We start from the raw sequence: 21,516 nt of genomic DNA on the forward strand, positions 1-21,516 counted from the left end.
TCAATGAGACTGCTAGCATGTGTAAAAGTTATGCATGTGCATAATTATCTGTAGGATGACTGCCAAATTGGAGCATCCTCATTTGTGCATTCACACCCTTAATGGAAACAAAGCACCTGTTCAAAATTGTACAGGTAAAATTACCTTTAAGTCCACGAGCTAGTGGATTTTCAACTGTTTCATAGCAATTGGACTTAGATATAGCCAGATAAAAGGAATTGTTGGCTTGCTGCATCCACAAATGCCTATGGTGCAAAGTAGTTTTAATACTCTCTTGCTTAGACTATGGATTCAATTTTTTAAAAACTGGTTTCTTTGCACTTTTTCTGAAATTCCGAGTAAACAAGTTGTTTACCCAAGAGTTAACATTGAGAACATTTGACAGTGGAAGGACTTTCTTTCATATAGCAGTTTTAAAGTCAAAATGCATCCTTGACACTGTTCAGTACTTAACCCTTTATTTTTAACTTTGAAAACGTACCTAGCAAAAATTTAATTACATTTCATGGGTGTTAAGGTTTTTTAAATTACCAGTAGAAATTTTGTTGAAAAAAGTCCCTCTGTTAGATTTTAGGTAATGTGGTGTTAGTCATCCTGTTTCAGTGCATACATTTCCTGTGTACCAGGATGCAACACAGATGCAAAACATTGATGCAATGCATCATGAAAAGCTAGTTTGTATTTAATGAGAGAGATGGCTTTACACTGTACCTTTTGATATTTTTTTTTTTTTTGGAGAAGTTACTACATTTGGATCTATTCTGAAGCTTGTTTTTTTTTTTAAATAAAATGTTACAGGTTTCACATTTTGTGCCTGCTTATAAACCTTTGGTCAGTACATTGATAAACTATGCAGATTTCGAATATCGCATAAGGGAGAATTCAGTTCTTGTTAACTGTAGCTCTTAACCTTCTGTATGTTCCTTGAAACATTTAACATAAAGAAATCTGCACTCTTGAGTCAGCCTACATCCTGAGATGTGACCAGCACTTCCTGCTGCTGTATTGTGTGAACTATGAATTTCATTTGATGAATACGTTAATTAAAACTGACGTTTTTGAGCCTTCTCTTAGCAAGTACCATTTAACTGAAAAGTGATGTAGTCTGTGACACACTGCCAGCTGAAGATCCATCTGCACATAAACAACTTTTCATGTTGCTTTAGTATGGTTCACTAATCAGAATATAAACTTTAATCTAAACCAGTAGTACAGGATCAGTGTGTTTGTCCCTGACAGATTCCCCTTCAGTCTCAAATGAGGTCACTTTTCAGTGAGATGCCAGCAGGAGATTAGATTTGCAATAAAACTGCCACTTTTAATTCCTGCTGTAGACAAAACATAGCCTTTAGATATGATTGACAAAATTTCAACCGTGGTGAGTACCTGGCCAGGCCCCTGGATTATCTAAATTCCCTGCTTTTCCATTACCAGCTAAAGCCTGAATGATGAGCTTGTTCAGATATTATCCAACGAGACATGTGCACTGGTTTTTACTGCAAAATAACATCTGTCCTTCCTGAAAGATCAAGGTGAGCTTTTGTGCAGACATCTCAAATTACAGTGCTGGAGTGAGTCTTTTATTTTTGACTGGTGACTGGGGTAGACCTTAAGTGCAACCCTTTCAAACATTTTTTTTTCTTTTATCCCTAGTTCACAAAGCAACACACCTTATTCACATTCAGAATTCCCATCAATAAGAAGCAGTCTGGGAGGATGTGTTGACACTGCTTAAGTAACCTAATCCAATGCCTTTGCCTCACCTGAACTGCCCCCCCCAATATTTTTTTATAGCTTGTGGACCAAATATCATTAGTGATCAGTGGAAGAAGTTACTTGCAGATCCTATAGGTGCTAAACAAGTATGTGTTGAAACTTATCCTCTTTTCCACCACCCCCCCTTTTTTTTTTAAAAGGGTTAGAATGACAATGACCATTGGATTTTAACATTGATAGAGGAAAGGTTTAGGATCTGCATCAAACTAAACTAACGTCTGTTGCTTTTCCATATCAAAACCTGGGCAGAAATCTTTGCCTGTGAATAAAGGGATATGTAATCACTTCTCCACTAGAGTTGCATTAAATTTGCAATTCCAAAAATAACTGCAGCCATATAAGGACAGTAAGTTTTTTGTAGTGTTTGGCAAAGAATCCAGCAAAGATTCTGAGCTGTGGCCTCAGAGAGCAGCCTAGTGCAAAACCCACAATCTCTGGTGTAGCATGTTCATATCTACTAAGTGTAGAAGCCCTGCAGGTGAATACTAGCATTAAAAACAGCTGCTGTAAACCAGCAGAGCTGTGCTGAGTCCAGTGGAGCTGTACCTGTTTATACTTGTTGAAAATCTAGCCTACGACTCAAATACTTTGTGGCCTAAATCTATATAAAACCTCATTGTTAAATTAATGTACATTACAGCTGCAACTATACTTCTCTAGCACCCTCATGAAGAGGCTTTCTATACTGAACAACCCTTTCCATTGCTGTAGGTAACCCCCTCTGCAAAGGGCAGTAGCTAGGTTGCTGGAGTAATTCTCATGTCTCAGCAGTGTAGCTAGGTTAATTTGAATGTGAAGTGTAGACCAGCCCTGAATCAAAATGGGTGAGTATGTCTGAGTGTTTTTATGACGGGAGAACTGCACTGACAGCACCACTCCTGGATTAGGGCATAAGCATTATAGGTTTTATGTCTAGGACCCAACCGTGGAGGCAGGAGTGCATGTTAGCACCTCAGTTTCTATTTAAGACTTAAGCTTCTCTGATTTGGTTACCCTTGCTTATCTGTACTCTATGCAGCCAGCCTGTCCGAAGAGTGGTGAGAGGGGTGAAATGGCCTCTTATGTGTTTCGTTCAATGGTTAATTGCAGGGCTTATTTCGTTAGGGCCCTCTGCAGCAGCAGTCTTATGGAGGCCTCTAAGCTTGAGGAGACAGAAGAGTGCAGTGGACTAGGCCTGCTCAGGCAGCTGCATCCTGGCTGTTGGTCCCCCCAGGTTCCATTCTGGGGGGGAGGGGGCAGACAGGTTCCCTGGGGCTAGGGTGACCAGATAGCAAGTGTAAAAGATCAGGAGTGGGGTGGGAGGTAATAGGTGCCTCTATAAGAAAAAGCCCCCCAACCCAGGACTGTCCCTCTAAAATTGGGACATCTGGTCATCCCCCGTGTCTCAGGGAGGAGGAAGGTGGGGCTCCTCTGCCACTCGCTGAGGGGGATGGGAGCAGAGCCCAAGGAGCCTACTACCCTGCAGTGCCTAGAGAGCAGAGGCTTGATGCTTCTCCAGCCGCGCATGCCCGCTTCATGCTGTCAGTCCCTGTGTAGTGGACTCCGCCCTCGCCCTCCGAGCATGCGCTCTCGTTTCCCCTTCCCCGGGCTCCGCGCCTGCGCACTGCCCAGAGGAGCCGGAGCTCTGTGGCGGCGGCGGCAGGGGGGGAAATGGCGGCCGTGGTGCTGGTGTCCGTGGAGAGCGGCTCGGGGATGATGCCGGCCGGGAGCCCGGCTGCGTGTGGGCCTCCCGCGGGTCCCTGTGGGCCGGGTTCGTGGAGCCGTTCCCTGGACCGGGCCCTGGAGGAGGCGGCGGTGAGCGGCTCCCTGAGCCTGAGCGGCAGGAAGCTGCGGGACTATCCGCGGGGCAGCGCCGCCAACCACGACCTGAGCGACACCACGCAGGCCGGTGAGCGCGGGGCGGGAGGGGGGCGCCGCTGTGTGCGGGACCGTAACGGCCATCTTCCGCGCGCCACACCCCCGCCCCCCCAGCGCCGCCCGCCCGGGCGCGGCCCGCGAGCCGGGGCTGCTGGCCCAGCCGCCGGCTCAGTGCGGGGAGCCCGGGGCGCGGGCCGGGCCGGGCTCTGGAGCAGGGGCGCGGCTCGCTCCGAAGTCACTTCGGAGTAGATGAGCTGCTTTGCCTACTCCAGCCCTCGAGCCGCTCCCCCCGTCTGGCTTTACACCCTCGAGGCAGGATGGGGGCGAGTTGGCTTGGAGCAGCCAGGAGTATCTTGCCAGCCCGATGAGTTGTCAGGCTCACCAGCGGTGTCTGGCTTGCCTTGCCTTTATTTTTCAAGGCGTGGGTTTCCCTTTTTAATGGGCTAGATTTAAAAAATGTATTAAAGCTAATCTTAAAATTATATGATATACCGATTAAGGAAGTAGTGTCTGGACTAAAGTAGCAACAGGTCCGCTGAGTCCCACTGCTGAGTATTGTGGTTTTATAATCACACGTTGCTTTAAAAAAAAAAGCTTTCGCTGGCTGTGGGAAAGATTCACACTGACAACACTGTCAAACGTGTTCAATAAAGTACCTATAAAATACTTCTTGCTCTGTTCTCTCAGTTACAGTAATCTTAGATGTTACTTGTAGCCAGAGGCAAAACCTTTTCAGGCCGAAATGTTTGTCTTTTACATGTGTTTTTGGGATAAAATAATGAAAATATTGGATGGGAAAGGGATATCAAGGAATATTATGTAAGGAATGCTTATGAAGTTATTGCCTGGAACGTAGAACTTGTGTTTTATTAAAGCATTGTACAGAGGGAATTTTCCCAACATTTATTTTACTGTCTGGTTGTATAAACAGTGTCATAGCATGGCTGAAGCCTTCCAAGATTAGCTATTAGTGTTCAACTTCAAATTCTTTTATGTATTCATTTGTGTTCATTGTTGATATTTGAGCTAATCTCTTTCTCATTTCTGTGTAAATTAGTTTGTAGTGCCTTGGTTCCAAGGACACTAGCTAAAAATAAACTGTACTGTGTTTTATTTTAAATAGCTTCCAAATCTATCAAGTATGTCCACAAGTGTATGGCTGTGTTGACAGGATGTTAGTTTATTTAAATCTTTCTGAGTTGAAGCCCTCTTTATATGGTTTAACTTTATATTCTGTATGCCATGTCGTATTTGAGAAAAAATCATTAAGGATGATTACAGATAGTAATAAAAAAGCCATACTGCTCAGGAAAAATCTGGCTTGTTTAATTAATATACTTCAATGAACAGATAAAATGTTTTATTCATACCATAATAAGGAACAATCTTGTACAGAAGAGTATGTAAATATAATCAGAGAATGAATGCTCAGTTGTCTAGTCTGTATGTATAAATGCAGTTAATGAATAAGGTTGAAAAATCTGTGAAGGGGTTGTCCTTTTTATTGTTTAAAGTGCTGTTCATTTATTGTACTTTTAAAAACAATTATGGGAATTCTTGTTTCCACAAATGTTCCCCTCTATTGTGATTAATATTTGCATTGTAATTGTTCAAGAACCAACTAAATGATCTCCTGAGGTCCTTTCCAACCCTAATAATCTATGATTCTAATAAATAGCAACGCACACCATACACTTCATGCATTGTCATAACAATGAGCAATGAAACTTTCTAAATAGTGAATGGAAAGCTGTGTATCTTCCTTTTTCCCCGAGTGAAAAACTGTGCTTAAATCTAATTCGGGAAGACCAGTACAGGTTTCTGATTCCATTTTTGGTGGAGCATATTTTATGATGATTCTTTGTTTTGGATGAGGCTTGAGTATGGGAGAAAAATATTCAGATGTTAGGAACACCTGTATGATATCAATTGTGCTCTCAGCATAGATTTATTTCAACTTCTCTCTCTTCTGTCTCACATCAATTTCTTTTGAGTGAAATGTTGTACTTAATTCTATTACAATCATGTGGCGTCTACTTATATATAGTGCCCATAGTGTGCTAGGAGCTCCACGTACCTAAAAAAGACAATCTTGTACCTTGAAGATTTACAGCTAAGGCCCCCAATCCTGAACAAACGTACGCATGTACGTAACTCTATGTGCAGTTAATAGTCCCATCAAAGTCAATAGGACTAGACTACTCACATTGTATAAAGATACGTACATGTGTATGGGCTTGTCTGCACAAAAGTTTGACTTTCACTATATTGAAATAGATAAAAGCAGTAAACCTGCCTAGTATGGATGCAGTTATACTGGTATAACTTATTACCATATTGGAAGGGGAATAATCTATACCAGTATAAAACACTTCTGTTGCTATGACTGCATCCATGCTACGGGTCATACTAGTATAACTATATTGGTTTTAAAAAAACGGACCCCTGACATGGTTATACCATACAAAAACTGTGTATAGGCCAGGCCTAAATCTTCACAGGTTCAGTGGCCTTGACTGCAAGATCTGATATGACAAATGAACCTAAAAAAGGAGTTGGGGTCAGTAGGGGGAGTCTTAGGATAGAGAGAGTACAGATGTAAGATCAAATTTACTTGGATAATCAATGTAAGTCTTGAAATTGGTATTTTTATACTGTAAAGGGGAAGAAGTCATAAAACAAATGTATGTTACTACTGCTGTACTTTGCAAAAAGCAAGGTTCTGTGAAACCTTGACTCCCTATTTCACTTTCTAAAACCCTGTTGTTTCTCAAGCTGTGTTAATTAGAACAGTAGATGCAGTTCATATAAAACTATGAATTCATTATATTTCCCAATTCTGTTCCTGGATTGGGTGAATGCCATAGTGGTTTCATGTTAGTGTAGTAAATGCAGTCGTGATTCACACCAAGTCTTGAGCTAAAAAACACTGTGGAAACAGAAGTTAATAAATTTCATTACTGTACCTGCTTTCAAGCAGTTCCAAGACCAGCTATACTCAGGCAGTTAACATTTCATTTCCTAATATCCAAAAGTAAGCCACAAATAAATAATGGATGTGATGGCACAATACTACTTTGGTTAAATTTACTCTCACTGTTTTATGTATTAAAACAATACTTAATGTAAAGATATTTTGAGACTGCTACCCTACCATATTGTTTGTTTGTTTGTAACATTTAATAACTTTTCCAAAAGAGATGTTGTGCTACCACAGAATAAACATGGGTCCTTCTCACCAGTAGTTTGAGAGGTTTTTGGGGATTAAATTGAAAGCAGATGTTCCTATTTACTTATAAAGAATAAACATTTTTACACTCTGAGATTCTTAATATACTGTGTAAACCCAATAACATATTGTCTTTCAGTGATTGTTCAAGAAGTTTTATCTTACCATAGAAGTAACTGCGGGTCATGCCCAAACTACATGTGTAATGACACAAGTAATAAGAAGTGTCATTGAACGTATTATGTTACTAATTTGTAAAGCACCATAATTTTGCATGCCATTTTCAAAACATAATTTAGCAAGGTCCCTGCCTCAAGGGGCTGAAAATGTGAAGCCCTGAGCATGTGCATAAATCTCAGCAGAACTGAAACCTAAATTAGATAGTTTCAGTACAGATGATTAAAGAATGAAGTGCAAAAATGGTAGCAGATAACATTGCAGTTAATTTAGTGGTGGAAAGTTGAGCTAAGTGGATTTTAAGAAAAGATTTGGAGAAGGAAGATATGTGGCATATGAGCAGACGAGGGAGTTTCTTCTAAGCCAAGCATTTAGTAGTATGGTTTCAAAGTGAACGTGAAACAGTACCATACCAGGTCCTTAATTGCATGAGGAACTTCAGTATCTAAATCACATCAGACGGTATTTTTGGTGAGACTCAAAACAATAACAATGAAAACTGTCAGTGTAGATTGATATGGTTTTAAGCAAGATTAATGCTTCCATTATTTACTTTTTTATTTAATTTATAAAATGTATCTGTTACCTTAAGACTCAATTTTTTTATTAACTGGAAACTATTAATAGAATTCCTGAGACTAATTTTAAAAAAAAATCAAGCTTCTGATAGCACAGTGTAAACAGCATTTGTAGATTATATTTTACTTGAAAAATAACTAGGGTTTTTCTGTTCTCTTCTGATGTTGAGAAGAGCAGCAACTACAATCATGCACAGACACATCCTTATACTCTACCATTCTTTTCTGTGCACAATGCAGCCTTGCTGCTGCTGTTACTAGTAATATCTCCTGCAGGTACACAAGCTCCCCTCAGAACAGTGCGGTAGTTGTCATACTACTGCATGAGGCAGGAAGTGAAATTGGTCGTCAATAAAACTGTAAAGCTGACAACACACAGTGTAAACAAATTGGAAAAAAAAAATCCTTTTTTCTAACTTTTCAGATACAGCAGTCTTGAATATTACTTGTAACTAGTAGGTACAAAACTTTCATGTAGAAAAGTGACTTTCAAGTTGACGGTGCACCTTTAATCAAACAAATTAATTTAGCATCGTGCAGTCAACAACTGATTTATTCCTTAAATCAACAAATTAGTGCAGTTGCACATTTGTTTTTAAGTGTAGGTAACATCCCCAACCTGCTCCCAGAACAATAATAAGTACAAAACACCTGTCAGATCTAACTTACCTCCTGTAAAAACACTAAATAAACAGGTAAAATTTCACCATGTTCTGAAAGCTAACATATTTCTGTTTTGGACCAGTGAGAGAACCATATTCTGAGTCCAAAGGTCATTTGCCACCAGAGGTTCAAATTTAGTACTGTTACTGAGAGCTTGTTAGCTAGTCCCAGCTGGTGTGGCAGTAGGGAGTGGTGGTCTTTCAGGTATCTATGACCTACATAAGGCTTTAAAGATCAAAATCAACACTTTGATTTGTACCCAGAACTGAGGAGCAAACTATTGAAATGTTTGAAGCAAAAGTGTGTTTGTGTTTTTGTATTTTAATCAGGATTAGTTATTTTGTGTTAGGCAATGTACAACTGATGATCAGATAGTAAAAGTCTGCCGCAAAAAAATTTAAAATCTAATTAAAGATGAAATTAAACACCCTATTTGTCACAGTTTGCCTAGATTTTCAAGAGGAGATAGAACAGGCGTTCTCAAACTCGCGGTGGGGTCAAGAAGTTATTACATGGGGGGTCGTAAGCTGTCAGCCTCCACCCACAAACCCTCTTTCACCTCCAGCATTTATAATAGTGTTAAATATAAAAAGAAATGTTTTAATTTATAAAGGGAGTTGCACTCAGAGGCTTGCTGTGTAAAAGGGGTCACCAATATAAAACTTTGAGAATCACTGGGATAGAACATATTGCAATAATCCAGTCTGGTGATCACAAAGACATAGATGGTATTGGTAAGGTTCACATCCATGAAAGAAGATGTGGTGGCAATTGGCATGCCAAGTACAGATGAAGAAAGGAACTGCAGCCAGTCCAAGCCTTCTGGAATTCAGTTGGGGTACAGCAATCCTCAAAAATTACAAACCTTATTGATGTAAATTATTACCGTATTAACGGTGCAAGCACTATCTCTGTTATCTCCAGATCTCTCTCCCCTCCCCCCCCCAGCCAGCATCATCTCCATTTTATCTGATGAGCATATATATGTATATAGGACAACAAACCATCTGGGTCACATGAAAAGGAGACTTGCATGTTGTCACTAGGGTGACCAGATGTCCTGATTTTATAGGGACAGTCCTGATTTTTGGGTCTTTTTCTTATATAGGCTCCTATTACCCCCACCCCGTCCCGATTTTTCACATTTGCTGTCTGGTCACCGTAGTTGTCAATGGTGGCATCACAATCCATAGTACATAGGTAGGGCCCTACCAAATTCATGGCTATGAAAAACTCCACACACCGTGAAATCTGGTCTCCCCCTGTGAAATTTGGTCTTCTGTGTGCTTTTACCCTAAGCTATACAGATTTCACTGGGGAGACCAGCGTTTCTCAAATTGGGGGTCTTGACCCAAAAGAGAGTTGCAGAGGGGGGCGCAAGGTTATTTTAGGGGCATTATGGTATTGCCACCCTTACTTCTATGCTGCCTTCAGAGGTGGGCAGCTGGAGAGTGGCAGCTGTTGACTGAGGGCCCCGTTCTGCAGGCAGCAGCACAGAAATAAGGCTGGCAGTACCATACCATGCCATCCTTCCTTCTGCGGTGCTACTGGCGGTGGCTCTGCATCCAAAAGCTTGGCTCCTGGCCAGAAGCCCTTGCTCTCCAGCTGTCCAGCTCTGAAGGCAGGGATGCCACCAGCAGCAGAGCAGAAATAAGGGTAGCAGTACCGCAACCCCCCACAACTCCTTTTTGGGTCAGGATCCCTACTATTACAACACTGTGAAATTTCAGATTTAAATAGCTGAAATCACAAAATTTACTATTTTAAAAATCCTACGGCTGTGAAATTGACCAAAATGAACCCTGACTTTGGTAGGGCCAGTCATTCCCAGTGGCTTCAATACATCAAAGAAAAGAGAACTTGCTGTATCTTACAAGAGCCACAATTACCCATATCACTCACTGGGATAACTTTAAGGGGAAAGAATGAAAATATGTGAGTGATTCCAACATCTACTAGGATTTGAAATAGTCAACAAAACAGTATAATCTTTGCCATAAGGAAGACAGTTAATGCATTAAATACGTTCCAAGTACCATACCTACTCCAGAAACAAGATTGATAGTGTCACTCTGCCTCTATCTTCACAATAACTTTGCCTGTAATGTATGTGTGTCAGTTTCAGGATAACTGCACCTTTGACCCACCTCCGTGGTCCATTCCAGGAAATCCTTTTAGGTCTGGGGCATCTAATTTTCATCCCTCTCCAGACAGGGCTTTGTCCCCCACTCCATTCTGGTTTTAGGCTGCAGTCTATGTTTACTGTGATTTCCCCAGAAAGCCTGTCTGCCTAGCAGCCAGCACTTCTGCTTTGCTTTCTCTCCATGAGCTATGACTAGTAGTGTAGGGTAGCAGCTACAAGTTGTCTCACACCTTTTTCTCAGCAGGCTACCTTGATTCTTAGGATAAAAGACCAAAGCTCCTATTCATGGGCGCCAACTTATATGGGCTCGTGGAGCTAAAGCCCCAGGAATATTCAAAATCAGGGGCTCTGCTCCACCAATATTTGGAGCTAGGTTTCGCCCCTTTAAATTCCAGCCGCGGCCGGGAATCAGAGGGCTCTGGGCTGCCTGCTGCTGCGGGGAGCCCAGAGCCTTTTAAATCCCAGCCGCGGCCGGGAATCAGAGGGCTCTGGGCTGCCCGCTGCTGCGGGGAGCCCAGAGCCTTTTAAATCCCAGCCGCGGCAGGGAATCAGAGGGCTCTGGGCTGCCCGCTGCGGCGGGGAGCCCAGAGCCCTTTAAATCCCAGCCGGAGCTGGGAATCAGAGGGCTCTGGGCTGCCTGCAACCGCGGGGAGCCCAGAGCCTTTTAAATCCCAGCCGCGGCCGGGAATCAGAGGTCTTTGGGCTGCCCGCTGCGGCAGGGAGCCCAGAGCCCTTTAAATCCCAGCCGCGGCCGGGAATCAGAGGGCTCTGGGCTGCCCGCTGCTGCGGGGAGCCCAGAGCCTTTTAAATCCCAGCCGCGGCCGGGAATCAGAGGGCTCTGGGCTGCCCGCTGCGGCAGGGAGCCCAGAGCCCTTTGAATCCCAGCCGGGGCGGCTGGGATTTAAAGGGCTCAGGGCTCCCAGCGGCTGCCAGCAGCTCAGAGCCCTTTGAATCCCAGCCCCTGGCCGCTGATTGCCCCCTCCCCAGACCCCTGCCCCAACTGCCCCCCAGGACCCCCACCCCCTATCTAAGCACCACTGGTCCTTGTCCCCCGTTACCCACTCCCGAGACAACTGCCCCTAACTGCCCCTTGGGACCCCAGCCCCTATCTAAGCCTCCCTTCTCCTTGTCCCCAACTGCCCCCTCCTGAGACCCCACCCAACTTCCCCCCAGGACCCCACCTCCTACCTGTCCCCTGATAAACCTCCTAGACTCCCATGCCTATCCAATTGCTGCCTGTCCCCTGACTGCCCCTCCGAACCTCTGCCCCATCCAACCCCCCCGCTCCTTGTCCCTTGACTGGCCCCTGGAACCCCCTACCCCTTCTCCAACCTTGTAATCTTGTGGCACTGATGCGTTGTAGCTTCATTTTATATTGGCTTACAGGGCGGGAGTGGGGGGGGGGCACCACCATTTTGGGCCCCACCAAAAATTATACAAACCTGCCGCCTATGCTCCTATTCCTTTTCTGGATCAAAAGGAATACTCCAATCCCAAGTTTGTTCTTTGCCCCTATCCGCTGGGACTGCCCTAAACCAATATATGCAAACCACCCCAGGGACTGTTATCTGGAGCTGTTTACATTCCTCAGGCACTTCAGTAATCCCCCATTCCCTCCACTGTTTTTCATGTCTGGAAGAGCTGTGGTAACGCTCCAAGGAGTTGCATACAATCGCTGGCCCACAATATGATTGCACATGTGATTGCAATCTCTGTCCCAGTGTGTTTTTGCAATTTTACTTGCAAACCGTTGACCAGCTATCCACTAAAATCTGTCCAGAGTCCGGACCACCTTTTTAAACTGTATACCATTAACAAAGTGAGATAATATTTTGGTAATACAAGAAACAGGACTAAAATATTAGCAAAACACACTTCTATACATTGTAAGGTTACATATGCTGAGGCAGATTAATGTAATTGGCTCTGTTCTACAGCTGTTCTATAGGCTGTCTTCACCATATTTTTATCAGTTGCTGACATTTTAGTTGAGATTATCTAATGAAATATAAAGTGTCTTGAGAAACTCAGTATGGCTCATGTAGTTAAGAAATGTTGGCAAAAATATTTATTCTTAAAGCCACAAAACCAGTGTAATAATCCTACTAAAATTAAATAATTGCTTAAGTAAAACTCCTTTGGGTTATTATATCATGAATATTAATTTCATAATACTGTTCAGTTCAGATGAGCTCAGATTAGGAGGTAGAAGTGCTGGCTCTCTACTCAAACTGTGTTCAAAATGCTAGGCTCATGTGGGTATAGCTCACCAAATCCAAGCCTGTGCAATGACAGGGAATGGGCATTGGTGCACCATAGTCTCTCTGTTCTCTACTTTTGGGAAATGATAGGTTAGTTTCCTGATGGCTGTAATACTTGGCTTGTGGAAAGCCTCAAAGTTGTGTGGATGTTCCTATGGTGATCAGACATCCCAATATTATTGGGACTGTCTCGATATTAGGGGCTTTGTCTTATATAGGCACTTATTATCCCTCCTCACCCTGTCCTGATTTTTCACACTTGCTATCTGGTCACCCTAGATATTCCCCCCTTTCCTCTTCGATTGAATTTATGCTTGAAGGTAGCAAATTTATGTTAGTTAATCTCTGAATATTTACATTATTTTGTAACCATTTACTGTTGATCTTTTGTAAGTTTCCTGATCAGCACATTGTTTTACAATTTGTATGCTCTAGGTTTTGGGCCAATGAGACTTTAAATGGAGAAGTGTTTCTTTGAACTGAGTTGAATTCAGTGGTGTTCTACTGATGACAGACTTGGCTCCCATGTGCTCCCATTTAGCAAAATAAATTATTTTAAGCAAGTAATTTTAAACTGATGGTTTAGGTTTAGCTCTAGACTCAAGCCAACGTAATTGGTTTCTTCAATAAAAGAAAACAGCAGTAAAGAATTAGAGGTGTATGGCAAACTTTACAAATTATATTGAATGTGCTAAAAATAACAGGATGTGATAGTTAACAGGGTGTAACTCTTTTCAGGGGTTTTTCTCTCTTTAATAATTAATCATCCTGGAATTTCATGCTTTATGATATCAGTCAAACCACTTGAATTTGTAGCTTTGTATTTACTTGAAGGTTATGGGCTTTACAGTATACTTTCTCCTTTATCCATTGGTGTTCATGCCTCCATAGTAAAAAGTAAAACATTATCAACATTCATGCTATAAATGAGTCTTAGGGTTTACAATTTGGTTATGTGGGCTAAAAATTGAGTTAAAATATTTCTTTAGCTCTCTAAATTATAGATGTTTAGCAAAGCCATTTAATGGTATCATACAGTGTTCTTTTTATAAAATAGCTTTGCAGAGTGTAGACAAGTCTTTTTTTTAATATCCTTGTGGAAGTGGGGAAAGAGCACTCTGCTTCCACTCTGAAACCCTGAAGATTCTACCTTTTTTCCCCTTCATGCCATCATCTTCCCTTTTTACCTTCAGAGGCTGAGGGTGTCTTTAAGGAGAGAGAATTATGATCCTTCACCAATCAGCAGTGTTATTGTAATGTAACTTCAGGCATTCAGTCCTCATCCCACACAGGATAAAAGCATTGCCCATGTAATGCTCTCAAAACTTGCCTGCTCAGAAGAGAAATAGTTTAATGGGAAATGCGCGGCTCTTCGTTTTTGCAGAAAAGATATTGGGTTGTTGAGATTATAAAGTCAAGCATTCAGATTTAAGAAAATGCCAGAATTAAGGTTGCCTGTGCAACCTTTAATTCATATCCCTGTTCATATGCATAATGATATGGTCTTTAATTACATGATCCCATACTGTTTTTTGCACAAGATTCCTGTCTTACTCAGTGTGTGGGAAGACAGTGCTTAATTACCAAGCAGCTATTCAATATTTTATCTTCACCTTGTGTTCAGTGTGTGGCTGTAGACTTTATTTACTACATGCTATTCAAACCCTGCACTGAAAACAGAATTATTAGTTTCCTTGTTAGCTTTTCTGTGACACTCATCACTATAGCGAGTGCTTCACAAACATAAATTTATTCCACAACTCCCCTGTGAGATGCAGGAGGCTGGGGGTATTATTCACATTTTACAGATAGGGAGCTGAGACACAGAAAGATGAAGGTCAAATGTGTTTACTGATTTTGAGTGCCCAATTTGAGATGCCTAGGACCTGCTTTTTCGGAATATGTAGAATTAAATAGCACTTAATATGTCAAAGCCCATCTCTGAGTGCTCAGCACTTCTGCAGATATGACCCTAGGGTCTCAAGTGGGCCGAAAATGGGCAGCACACAGTTGGAGAATACCTGTGAAAAGGTTGGTTTAAGTGACTTACCAAGCATCACATAGAAATGCTGTGGCAGAGGCAGGGATAGAATCCAGTTTCTCAGGGAAACATTCAACTGTTTTGACCATGAGACCATCCTTTCTCTACCTGTAATCCCCAACTGTATTCACTGCACACCTTCCAACTTCTGCAACAAATGAGTCAGGTGCATTACAGACAGCAGCCTACTTCACTACATAACCCTGATTCATCCCCAAAGCAGATTTGCATATTGAACAATGAAGAGAAAATACAATATTGAATAGCTGCTCATTAATTGAACACCATCCGTCCTGTGCACTGAATGAGGCAAGGGTCCTGTGGGGGAAAAATAGTATGTGACCATGTAATTAAGACTATATCATAATGCATATGCACAAATGGGGGGCTGCATTAAGGTTGCACAGACCTTTCTGCCTGTCTTCTGCTCCATCCCCTGCATTCTGTCCTGGTTCCAGTCCTGTCTTTTCCCCACTCCTGCTTCCTTGTCTCAGTCCCATTCCCCTTGCTTATCCAGTCCCAGTCCTTAGGCTTCTCATCCCAGTCCCAGTTTCCTTGCTCAGTCAGTCCTAGTCTCCCTGTCAGAGTCCCAGTCTGCCTTCCTCCTCCCAGTGTTGTCTCTCCCCCTCCTCCCATCCAGATCCGTTCTCCTCTCCTGGCTGTTCATCTGATTTGTCTGCCCCTGCCCCTCTGGCCTCCAGTTTTCTGTCCACCCCCCAATTTTATCAAGTCTATAACCCACATTTGAATGCACTTATGCAGAGGGGTGTGTGTGCGGGGGTGGTGGTTCACCAAATGTAGTTCCTGCTGAGTATTTTGGAAAACACATGGCTTCCCAACCCATAAATGTAAAATATATTTCCAATAAATTGAGGCACAAGGGTTGCCAAATCAGTACTCCAGAGGGCTGTAAGAAAGCATGCCATGTTTTAGATTCATAGGAATTACTGGCAGATGTTTCATGTCATCTCTTTGATTTTGGTGTCTGAACATGAAATGTCCTAGTCAAAGACAAATTTACCTCTAGTTCTGTAGAGATAAATATTCCCGGTTCATTTGAGTTATATTAGAGCAAAGTTGGTCCTTCATGAAAACTAGAGGTTAATGACATCTGACACTTCTGATTTTCTTTTACAGTATTTAAAAAAAAAATGTTATAGCAGTTCTTCTCTCACCTCTCACAATTCCAGAAATCCTGGACCTTGCCTTGTCTGTTTCAGTTGGGGGAGGGGGGATTAAGTAAATATAATATTTGTACCTTATCATGCTGTCATAATGTGTAAATGATTTTCCTATGTAGTAAAACCCTATTGTCTGGGGTTTATATTCAAAAGTAAATACTGTTGCTTTGAGAGTTGCCTCAGTAAATCCTCACTTGTGGGAGTTGTATACTTGACTTTAAAATGGGAATCTGCAAAGGTAATAAACTCAAACCAGGGTAGCTGGTGAGTACCTTTATTTTCTTGGAGTGAGAACTTGTTAAAGCTATCAGAAATTATGGAAAATAACACTGGCTTATACCTCAGAAATGGATCCTTATGTTATTGGCAAGAAAATATTCAGATTTTTATTTTTGTAAATAGTTTGCTTTTCATTTAGTATGGTTGTTGTACCCGATCATGATGTCATGGCATCTCGTATATCATCTTGTGGCTGTATAGTCTGATCTGTAAGGAGCAAGGTCATGAACAGACGTCACACGGGAATGTGTGGGCTTCCCTTGAAGACTCTGAATGATGCTTGGCCTTTTTTCAATCAGTTTTTTGCGTCAGTCTTTCTCAAATTGCCTACAGCCTTTATTGATAGTTGCTCTTCATTCAAATCCGTCCTTGGCTGTGTCTTCAAAGTTATCAGTATTTGTGAGGCACAAGTTGAAAGTCTGCTTATTGCTGTATTTAAAGCATTTACGTTGACCACCCTTTGTGCACTTTCCGAGTTTCAGTTCACCATAGAGGATATATTTCAGGAGCCTGTCATCACCTGTTCTGATAACATGACCTGTCCATCTAAACTGAGCTTTGATAACCATTGCCTCAGTGCTGTGTGTGTTACTCTTTCAAATTCTCAACAGTCAACATATTAAAAGGTGAAACAAATTGCATGATTATAAAGGAATTTGGTAGATTTTTTTTTTAAAGCCAGGTAATTAATTTTTGGGTGGTGATGGGACAAGTGGAAACTTAACCCTGCTTAATCTGCTGTTATTATTTACCAGCACTATTGAATTTTTTCTAGTCGAGTCTTAGGTCTTTATATTTAGACTGCCAATTCAAGTAATGTGTGAGTAACTGAGCACAATAATTTGAGGACCAGTTAGTTGCTTTCTATTGTAATTGTTGCAAGCTCAGCTATGGGATAAATATTTCTGCAGATGAAAGGCCCAAAACTGAATGTGTTGATCTGCCACACAATATCTGCTTCTTCCTTTTACTCTTCTGGCTATCCAAAGGGCAGGTGAACTTGTGCTGAGCATAGTGAAAAATTTATTCTGGATCCCATCTATGCTAAACAAGTGGGCTGGCAGATTGAGACATTTATATGTTGGACATTATCCAAGTATAATATATTGTAGGGCTCTGTTCTGCTGGTGTACATATCTTGTTCCATTTTTCAGTGACACTTGTGTATGAGAGAATCATTATGATTAAAAATGGTGTGGGAAGAAGAAAGGTTTAGACTACCTTAATTATCTTACACTGATGCTTAAATTTGCTTCTTCAATGAGAGTGGGAAAAATCTTTCACTGTAGAATGAACAATTTATGCTTACCATGTTAATCTTGGTTTTCCTTAATATCATTACTAATTATAAAACCAATTTGTACTGCAGGGGTTTGCTGCCTTAGAGTTTATTGCCTCCTGTTTGATTTTTCACTGACGTCCTAATCCTGAGTAAGATATCAGTTATTTCCCTAATGGCAAACTGATGTTATGAGCACAGGATTATTCACTAAACAACCGAGGAGAAAGCAAGCAGGGCTGGGAAATACAAAGATGATGATATAACAATAGAGAGCACAGAAATACTTATTCAATACATTTTTAATGAACATTTATTGCCAGTAAACAGTGTGAAACATCTGTACCCTCCAGCCCCTGCACGCACACAAAATGGTGCATATGGGTCTGCCTTCTGAAGTTTCTGTTCTCCTGGAGGATACTGTTTTTGATTAAACATGAGTTTGCTGAGCTCCATTTTCAGTAAAAGGTGCCGTCATGTCATTTATCATAGGACTGTATTAAACTACAAGCTTCATAGAATGATTAAAACGACATATGTTTTACATCTGGTTTTGGTATGTTTTTGCAATTGTTGTGAAACATTTTTCCAAAGATTTTTCTGTTGAAGGTAATCTCTCAATTTTTTTTAACCCCATTCATACAGTATTATCAAACTACATCTGTACCTGGTACAAAAATGATTTGAATGAGATGCAGAGAATTTTGGTTACACTTGCAAATTTGCAGCGCTGCAGCAGGGTGTGAAAACACACCCTCTCCAGCACTGCAAATTGCGGCGCTGCAAAGCGCCAGTGTGGTCCCAGCGCTGTACGTTATTCCCCACAGGGAGGTGGAGTACGGACAGCGCTGGGAGAGCTTTCCCCCAGCGCTGGCGCTTTGACTACACTTAGCGCTTTGAAGTGCAAGTGTAGCCATAGCCTTTGTCAATGTTTGAATAAGTAATTCTGTTTGAGTCCTTGTTGAAAATGTTAGGATCTTTCTATTCTCTCTTTTTAGTTCAGGGTTAAAAAACACAATTCTGGTTAGGAATATCAGATTCTTGAATCTGTATTTTCATACAGACTTTCAAATCTGTAGAATTAGAGATGGATTAGATAAACCATTGATTTGATTCAATATGGCAGTTGCTCTGTTTCTATAAAGTCAAAAGGCTTTTTCCTCTTTAATAGCTTCCTGTTTATATAATCTATCACATTTGCTTTGATAACTAATGTGTAATACTCAAAGATATGATTTTGAGAGTCACATGGCATACAAAGAGTAGCACCAATAATTTTATATTTGTATTGGGTTTGGCTTGTTTTATTTGACAGAATTAAAAGTATAGCACTGGGGAAAAGTTAGTAGCAGAGGCCCAAAGTATAATAGACTATTGAAGCACATCTGCGTTTCAGTTGTTTTGAGAACTCTATGGCTGATTGTGATATGGTATAATATAGTTTTTTTAATGTACTTGCCCTATGCCTTTTTCATATTTTTTAAAATCTGGTTTACTCCATCTTGTTATAATTCTATTTTCATATGCATTGCAAGTTGAAGCATGTATATGGTGACCATAATGAATGAAAAGTCTGTTATTCTGTAATCTAGTTTTATCCTGGATTTCATCATGTAGGTTCATTTCAGGGTATAATTTTGTGGCCACAAACTCCTCCACACAATGTGTTTTGTAAAAACTCAGTATTTCAGAAATTGAAAATAGTGTTGGATGTAGTACATTGTAGGTATTCCTGCTTTAATGCTCTTCTCACTCTGTTCACATTTAGTGTTGTCTTTACTTGATGTGAGGTCATCTGCCAGTTCGTTGATTTCATATAGGCCCAAGTGCAATAACAGTAGCTGTTCTTGCCAAAAGCTTTATTCCCTGTGAGGTTAAACGCTTTGTATGGTTTTTTACAGTTTAAATTGCCTTTCTGCATTTTATACAGGGTGCTTTTAGAGGAAAGGAAAGAATTGTGTCTAGGGCTATTAATTAGTTAATATTTGTACAGGACTTTGAAGTTGTAAAGTGCAGTATAAGTGCTAAATTGTTTCGAATACCTTCTAGTGCAGGATTTGGGTATGAATGAAGTACTGTGGCTATGCACTAGTATGTAACTTTTAAAACATGTTATCTTTTCTTTTACAACTATAATTTAAAATGGTGCTCGTTTGTTTACCTGTTAAATTTTAGCTAATACAATATAATTTATATGCATTTGCTCTGAAGTGCTACCCTAGAAAAGTGGATTAGCTACCATTTAAAAAAAATCAATAGAATATTTCTGCTAATATGACACACAACTTCCAGTTAGTTTAAAAAAAGATAGTTTCATGTACTATAACTGCCTTGAATCTTGATGCCAAATTTTGTAGTTTTTCCAGTTGTATTTTCCTATTTTTGAAACATGTTTCTTCTCTTTTGTTAATGTGTAAAACAAGAATGGAAATTGCAAATTGACTAACTTAATCTATACAAGGAAAATAGGGAAATTGACCAAACACAAAATTCTGTCAGGTGCACAAAGTTAAATGGAAAAGATTCTTATTTCAGTTTTAATAAGCTAGATAGATTTTCAGACTGAAGTGTGATTTTTAAGTTGACTAAAACAACGAGGAGTCCGGTGGCACCTTAAAGACGAAGGGTACGTCTATACTACCTGCCAGATGGGCAGGTAGTGTTCGATGTATCAAGGATTGATTTATCATGTCTCATCTAGACGCGATAAATTGATCCCCGAATCGACACCTGTAATCCACCTCGGCAGGAGGAGTAAGCAGAGTTGACGGGGGAGCTGCGGCGGTTGACTCGCTGCCGTGAGGACGGCCAGGTAAGTCGAACTAAGATACTTCGACTTCAGCTACGTTGTATCTTAGTTCAACCCCCCCGCTAGTGTAGCCCAGGCCTAACAGATTTATTTGGTCATAAGCTTTCATGGGTAAAAAAACCCACTTCTTCAGATGCACGAAGTGAAAATTTGAATTGACCATGTCCCTTCAATGTACAAGTACTTTGTTTAAGCCCTGAATATATGAACACTTAGTAACTGGAGGTGTATATTTTCCAGTGATAGTTACGAAATTTGTGAAAGTGCATCAGTTTAGGTCCAGGGACAGTGCCCTGTTTAAAGGACCAATCTCCCAGCCCTGTTAGCTCTTGGGAATGGGTAAGGTGATGGGATTTTCACCAGGGTGTTTGGATGCTCCATCTTTCATATTATCCTCTGGCTAGTGGTCTGGGTGTGTGATTCAATTTAGGCTGAAAGTTAAAAGCTTGGCCTGCTCTAGCTGCTAGAAAGGAGACTTGTCTTCTCTCCTTTCCCTCGTTTTGCATTCTACTTCCTGGAATGGAAGGGATGGAGGTAGGATCTCAATTCTACTCCGGTACCTCTACTCCATAAAATTACGCTGTTTGGTCCTCCCCACATGAATAACTTCAGTGCTTGCTTCTGCAGAGCTTTCCCAAACAGCAGCAACATGATATTAATGGGGTTCTTGACAGTTTTCATTGCTGCCTGCAAGGATCTGAATTGCAGCCTGGAAACTGACAAGAGTCATATTAATCTCACTGTGTTCTTGCTTGGTAAAAGAAGAGGCACTGAGCTACCTGTCTGCCAATTGAGGAAGTCAGCATTGCATCCTTTTAAAAGCAGTTAATATGTGAACTGTTGTCTTCAACAATAAGAATTAGTAACATTGCCCTCACCCCTTTTTTTAAAGGTTCAGTTCTTCAGAAACGAATAGCTTAAGGCGTCCCCTCTCACTAATCTGAGTACATTGTCAAGCTCTGAATATGTCAGTGCACTGGAAATCTTGCGTCTTTCTATTTTTTGTGTCACATCAAGAAAGAAAAACAGAGGTTCATATTCAATATCCTTATAGTCAAAACAAACTGAAATTTCTGAATTTAATCTGTTCTCTCTCCCCATCAATTTTTTTTTTCTGGCTGCATAAAGAAATCTTTTACCATTGTATTTCCTGTTTCTGCATATCTTCTTCCTTCTCCTCATTTGACTGGCACATCCTGCTTCCTGGCTGCTAATGCTGAGGTGATCTGTGGTCGTGTTTGAT

The 21,516-nt window shown here is 41.0% G+C and overlaps 1 protein-coding gene across 5 annotated transcripts in view; it reads left to right on the forward strand.

Moving 5' to 3' along the window:
• Positions 1-1,210: 1,210 nt before the first annotated feature.
• The window catches only part of LRCH3 (leucine rich repeats and calponin homology domain containing 3), a 102,963-nt gene continuing 82,657 nt past the window's right edge, over positions 1,211-21,516 (forward strand). For 4 of the 5 annotated variants that reach the window (XM_039487608.1, XM_039487609.1, XM_039487610.1 and 1 more), the window contains exon 1: positions 1,211-3,664. In XM_039487608.1, coding sequence (XP_039343542.1) covers positions 3,427-3,664 — 238 coding nt within the window. In that variant the 5' untranslated portion in view covers positions 1,211-3,426. The remainder of the gene's footprint in view (positions 3,665-21,516) is intronic. The other variant, XM_039487607.1, reaches the window with a different exon arrangement.

The sequence above is a fragment of the Mauremys reevesii genome, linkage group 9 (genome assembly GCF_016161935.1).
Source record: "Mauremys reevesii isolate NIE-2019 linkage group 9, ASM1616193v1, whole genome shotgun sequence".
Lineage (NCBI taxonomy): Eukaryota > Metazoa > Chordata > Testudines > Geoemydidae > Mauremys > Mauremys reevesii.